This window comes from Fusarium coffeatum, assembly GCF_003316985.1.
Source record: "Fusarium coffeatum strain FIESC_28 chromosome Unknown BRIP53273_contig_373, whole genome shotgun sequence".
NCBI lineage: Eukaryota > Fungi > Ascomycota > Sordariomycetes > Hypocreales > Nectriaceae > Fusarium > Fusarium coffeatum.
In genome coordinates, this window is record NW_022158162.1 from 3,363 (window position 1) to 9,650 (window position 6,288).

At 50.4% G+C, this 6,288-nt stretch overlaps 3 protein-coding genes across 3 annotated transcripts; 1 reads left to right on the forward strand and 2 right to left on the reverse strand.

Moving 5' to 3' along the window:
- Positions 1-346: 346 nt before the first annotated feature.
- On the forward strand, positions 347-1,237 carry FIESC28_11205 (uncharacterized protein; the record flags this gene model as incomplete). The annotated part of the gene is made up of 1 exon (XM_031165332.1): positions 347-1,237. The coding sequence occupies one exon, from the start codon at positions 347-349 to the stop codon at positions 1,235-1,237; it is 891 nt and encodes a 296-aa protein (XP_031010607.1).
- A 1,299-nt stretch (positions 1,238-2,536) lies between these two features.
- FIESC28_11206 (uncharacterized protein) lies at positions 2,537-3,978 on the reverse strand (the record flags this gene model as incomplete). The annotated part of the gene is made up of 2 exons (XM_031165333.1): positions 2,537-3,020; positions 3,215-3,978. 2 exons carry the CDS (start codon positions 3,976-3,978, stop codon positions 2,537-2,539), a joined length of 1,248 nt encoding a protein of 415 aa, XP_031010608.1.
- An 817-nt stretch (positions 3,979-4,795) lies between these two features.
- FIESC28_11207 (uncharacterized protein) lies at positions 4,796-5,855 on the reverse strand (the record flags this gene model as incomplete). Its single annotated transcript, XM_031165334.1, has 4 exons — positions 4,796-5,049; positions 5,114-5,419; positions 5,476-5,600; positions 5,656-5,855. The coding sequence occupies 4 exons, from the start codon at positions 5,853-5,855 to the stop codon at positions 4,796-4,798; spliced, it is 885 nt and encodes a 294-aa protein (XP_031010609.1).
- Positions 5,856-6,288: the final 433 nt, after the last annotated feature.

The window sequence follows — 6,288 nt, forward strand, 5'->3', positions numbered from 1 at the left end:
CATTCACAAAGTTGTCACCGCCAAAACCAGCACGTCCTTCCCCTTACCAAACGTTGCTCAACATCCCTGTCGCCTTTCAGGTACACACGCAACGCAACAGACCACGAGAAATCCATTAGTCTCGTGTTCCTAAAAGCGGAGGCACTTTTGAGCTATCAATCCCTTCATTCAGTCCCCCGAGTCTAGACAAGCTCCGCGACTAGCCATTCCGCTATTTAGTCCCGCTTCACTCCACTACGTCTGCGCTGCCACCGCATCCAGGCACATAGTATCCGCAAAACCCCTTGGCCATATCAACAGTCGTTTCTTCTGTCAATTCTCCAAACTTTTCACGACTACTGCCACAATGACGATGCACGCAATCAACGCTGCTGGTCGACGGGTTTCGCTTCTAAACGACGAAAGCGCATCCCAACAACCACAATTGCAACAACAACGACCTCCTCTCAGCTTTCACCCCAGCTATGCTTTCAACCAGTCTTACCCCACTCCTGGCAGCAGCTCTTCTTCGCCTAACACCCCCGAGCTTTTGCGCTCCGACTCCTATGACTCCCAAATGAGCAATGATCCTGTCTCTCCTATGACTCCGAACGTGGACTACTACCCTCGACAGCAAGTTATCTACACCATCCCCCAAGACTACAACATGGACGCCAAGCATGTCGCATACGCCAACAGCACCCGTTCGGCCTCATACGACGCCGAGATGGTCAGCCAGCCCCGATCCTCGCCTATGCCCGAACGTCCCGGAAAGCGCTACCCCTGTCGGTACCGCGATACTCACGGCTGCGAAAAAACCTTCACAACTTCAGGCCACGCCTCGCGTCACTCTAAGATCCACACTGCTGAGAAGGCTGTTCAATGTACCTTCGCGGGGTGCCAGAAGAAGTTCACCCGCGCCGATAACATGAAACAACATCTTGAAACGCATTTCAAGGACAAGAGCCGCTCATCTGGAAGCCAGCGCAGCCACCGAGCATCTCTCGCTGACACCCGTCGCAACTCTACATCTGGTCGTCCTTCCGCGAGCCGCACATCCTCATCCAGAAGCCGACGCGACGCTGATCCCTATCCCCTTCCTACACCCCCTCTGGCCTCGCCTAGCATGAGCAGTGGACCCTGGGATATCGGTGGTCGCAACCTCCCTATCCTTAACCGCCCTGTTGCTGGTAGAACACCCAGTGGTCTGGATGCTCTCGCCATGGCTGTCGCATGCCAGGAGGGCTCAGGTGTTTGATCGTCAAACTCCTCAACCATGACACACAAAACTCAAGGCATAATTTTATTTATAATTTTAATCCTCCGCTACTCACATCACTCAAACTCTTCCCTATTTGTCGACTTCATCTATCGGCGTCAAATCTTTCAACTTTTATGACTTGTCTCTCAGAGACATGAGGATGCATTCTCACCAATTGGATTGTTTCAATCGCGGCGTTGTGTGAATACACGAGGTACAACCCGGATTACTTGGCGTTTCTTTTACGGTTTGCTTTTTTCGACTTCAAAAGGCTTTAGGGAAAGGACAGTGTTGCATGTACACGAATGGCTTCACGAATGGTTCTCCGACACAGTACACACGGTTTAGATAAACGACAGGATATGTCCCTTGGAGCTGCAAACTCGAGGGCTGAAAACGCATGGCGTTGGTGGGGTTTCACGATTTAATGTTTCCAACTTTTGTTCAAATATAAGATGGGGGAGGACGGGTTGGTGTCTGTTCGAGAATAGTCTCAGACTTACCAGTAGCTCTGGGCACAAAGAGACACCGACGGGACAGTGACTTAGTACACACTCGTCGCTGTTCCTGTTGCCGCTGTTGCAAGATGGCAATACTTCGTTCATGTATAAGTCGATTTATCGATTGGGTAAGTGCCATCACTGGTACTTACAGAGTTAGATGAGGCACTTGAATTGTGCACAATTGATACCACTTTGATTTCCATTCAATCATTTTCCGAGTGACTCGCAAACTAAACTGATTTTTCTTTTCTCTACAACTTGTAGTTGCTCGTCAACCCTGGTAGCCTTGAGTGATGTTTCATTACCAAGGAATGTTTATACATCCATGCAGCGTCTAGAATCTATTGCACCCATGCTCTGTTCGTGCAGATAGGTATGTTCGTCACTCACACCCTGGTGGTATCGAGGTTTACCCCAGTAGATTGAGTATCGTGGTACCATAAGTATTGAGTCTGGAGTTGAGCGCAGCCGTGCCAATCATTCTCAACTTGCTTCTGCTGAGGTGTCTACTTTAGAACATAGATGTCTACAGCTAGATACTAACCTAGGTAGTAGCTATTGACATATTGCTAGCAGTACTAAATTGGTTGTCTGGCATTGGCAGTTTAGAGTTCTATTTTAATATGTCACCTAAATGCCCCTCAAATTAACACACACAACTTCAAGACTGGCGTTATTGAATATATATAGTTTTTCAATATTTTGAGTATGCTTTTTAATCATCTAATCATTTGCTGTCATTACGAGTGCAACATCGTTATCATGATGTCGCATCATCTCATCGTCAACTGATCTATTCCCAGATGTCTTCCTTTTCAGCACACAACCTAGCCATCTCTAGTTGCTCATCTGTCTGACAAACCAGTACACGCTGCGGAGCGTCACGATTGCCCAGCTCCTGAACAACGTCCTTGATGGGCTCCTGGTTGCTAGCATCGTTGAGGGCAAAACCTAAACAGGCCACCCGGTTAACAACAGCGGAACGGAGCTTGGCACTGTGTTCGCCAATGCCGCCAGCGAAGACCAGGGCATCGACACGGCCCTCAAGGGACACAAAATAAGATCCGACAAAAGCGGCAATACGGTCAACAAAGATATCAAAGGCCAGCCGGTGGCTTGGCTCATCAGAATCGGCAACGACACCAAAATCTGTGGTGCCTGTCATGGCCTTCCAACCACTCTCCTTGTTGAGGATCTCCTCAGCTCGTGAGATGTGAAGGTGCTTAGTGGATGCAGGAGATAGCTTCCCCACATCGGAAGCATAGTGGAAGACGAGACTGTAAGGGTGGCTAGGGTCAGCATGCAAGAACCTTAATTTAGAAGGGAGACCCTTATTCCAAATCCCACCCTCCTTTCGCTTTTGGAACCCATCTCATGCATGATCTGATGAGTGGTATTCCGCTACATCCGGTGGAGCATCATTCTGGGATCTGAACTCTGTATATGGGCATCTGAGGCATTGGCGTCTTACCTTGGATCAACACTGCCACTTCGGGTAGCACCAGGAAGGCCCGCCAGAGGCGTCAGCCCCATACTCGTATCCCAGCTCTTGCCGCCCTTAATGGCGCACGCACTGGCACCACTACCCAGGTGCAGAGCGATCATATTCAAGCTGCTGGCGTCCCTTTGAAGATAGTGGGCGACAGATCGGGTAATGAAGGCATAACTGATACCGTGAAACCCGTACTTGCGCAGGCGGTTGCTCTTTGCGATTTTGAGATCGATGGGATATGTGTAAATATGAGGAGGAAGAGTTGTGTGGAATTGAGAGTCGAAGCAGGCGACGTTGATCGTACCGGGCAGCGCGCTGATGCATGTATCGACGATACTCAAGGCAACGCCATTATGAAGTGGTGCCAGGTCACTGAGTTCTTCAAGATGATGATATGTATCTTGAGTGATAACTTGAGATCGGTCGTAGTCGCCGCCGTGGACGATACGGTGGCTAGCGATAGCGATGTCTTCCTTTGAAGATATCTCCTTCAACTCACTATCTTCGATGAAAGTCTTGAGTAGGAGATCAAATGCATCCTCCTGATTCTTAACGCTTTCAGCAACCTCCTTGGCCTTGACCACTTTCTCACCACCGCGTGAATACGTTAGAGACGCTGGGGGGGCAGTTAAACCACCAACTGATGCTTCTGCGATTTGGCGAGGCTCTGCATTCTTGTCGGCAGTGTAAACTGAGATCTTGACCGAACTGGAGCCGGCGTTGATTGCGAGAATGACCTTCATGGTCGATAAAGCGATTCGGGAAGGAACTGAGGGGTTGGAGTCGAGTTGAGTTTGTGGCAGTTATGTCAACCTAAGGAAGGGAGCTTGTGTTAGATTTTATGACTCTCCCATCTTTCATGGCACGCAGGTTGTGCATCTCAATGACGACACAAGCTCCATGGTCTGATCCAGGCACCGCGGGGTGTTGAGAGTTGGTGTGGGGCTGCGAGCATTCCCCCCTCGTAATCTGCCCACAGACAGCGACATTGTACATAGCTTGGTTCCTATTTTGATACTCGAACCAATCCCCCACGGGCGGCTGTCGATTATCACTCAATCGGTCGACATTTGCTTTTGAGTTTGACAGGTGAAGATGTGAGCTGTCAGTCTGGACCCTTGCGCAACTGTCACCCCACCCAGCTTTAACGGCGTATTGCATCGCAGCATAAACATGTGGTCCGGCTCAGTGGTGCAACTGGCTACTGGATATATATGCCATCTGACACAAATCCGGCTCTTCAAGGCGTGGCTTCGGCCGTGTCCGAAGGCTCTGGTACCGAGTCAAGCGTATGGTTCGGCCAGCCTGATACCGGTAAATCGGGAGAATGTCCCGGCAAAATCTGCGGCGAGGGTAATTCGAAATGGTTCGGCGGGAATGGAATGCCGTTGAATTCACGGTCTGAACTGTGGCAATAAAGCCAGGTCTCAATGAATCGACGGTATGCTGGCCTGACTGTTAGCTGATATATCACACGGCGCATCGGTGTTTCCTTGGGATTAGCCAAAGGAGCCGTTATAGGCGGATCTTATTTACCTTGGCGCTCAGTAAACTGTATCGCTAGATATCGTATGTCAAGTGTTGGCTGCTGTACGGATCTCGGCTCTGAAGAATCAGTTGTTCTTGTTCGAGATCGCATACGGTGCGGTAGCGAGAAGCGTCGGTGTGAATGATGGTCGTCACCTGAATTGTGTCGCCGGCCGGATGCATTGAGTCGAAGCTGCTTCGCGCGGTCGTCCCTTCCACGAAGCTCACCATCGAAACAGTGTATATGGTATTCTCGATATTGACCGTCCGTCTTGTTCGCGCATACACTAAGCGAGTGATAGGTAGTATATCGATCCCGCCACAACTTGAGCCTTTGAATTGCGCCTATACCCTTCACCTTGCCAAAGCCGTCCGTACGTCCATGAACGTTTGTCCAGACAACGTCGACATCGTAAAAGTCGACCAGATCCTTCCTGCGCAAATCTCCTTGGAACTGGATAGAGCTTTCTACTGTTGTAAATTCGTATCTGATTGTGATATATTGATCGTGTATGCAAATTCCTTCGTCAGTGGTATATCGAACCCGGTGAGGTTCCTGAAATGTCACGTAACGTTCCATATCGGAAGCGTCGTAGTATGGACGATGACGGGAGTGTAGCGTATGCGGATGTATATCAGATGGGGTATCTGAGGGCACTGGGGGCGAATTGAGTTAGCTAACACATCGTCCGAAAAACCAGAAGTCGACGTACAGTAGTGTTCCAGCAGTTCGTTCTGATAGCTGCCTTGCCAGAGCACACGACGCTGCTCGGAGCCCACCACTTCCCAAGGCCCTAGATAAATGACCCGTTCGTCGGCAGTGTCTTGGAAGAGTATTCTGCAGCATCGGGATCAGCAACATTATACATCAATTGGACCAAAGGCCTTCGTACATTGTTGCTTGGAACCCTGGAGGCCCAAGATCAAGTACCGAGGTCCCGGTTCCTGATCCCTCCGTGGTCGGAGCAGAGATGGTCGATATGCCGGAGGTTGGAGTAGTCCAGGTTGAATCGACGGGACTGACGTATGTTCGTCCGTAGGTAGGAGGGCGACCGAGAGATGATGAAGTGAATGATGAGCCCGAAGACGACATGCTGTCTCTGGTAGCAGTCGAGGGCGATCTGACTGACCGAGCGGTGGGGACATGTCATGACACGGTCACAACGGCAAGAGGTGCAAGTGGTTTGCGCCGGCGCTGTATCGAAGATCAGACCTAAAACCGTTGTTACACCTTGTCTTGAGCGTCGAGCAACGGCCAAACTGGTTACTTGGAAGCTCGTGTTAACAGAGGAACTGGGCTCGGCAGGCTCTTGGCTACTGAGCCCTTGATATTGTCAATGCCTGGACCAGCGCAAAAACAAACTCTCAACGAGAAGGCGGCGATACAACGTGGAGGCACCGCGCACACTCAGTTTGGACAGACTCAAGCACTGGATTGGGCAAGGGTGGTCCCGAAAGCCGCTGGTGCACTCGCCGGCCCCTCTGATACGGCAGCAGAAAACTAAACTTCAACTTCCCGAACCAAG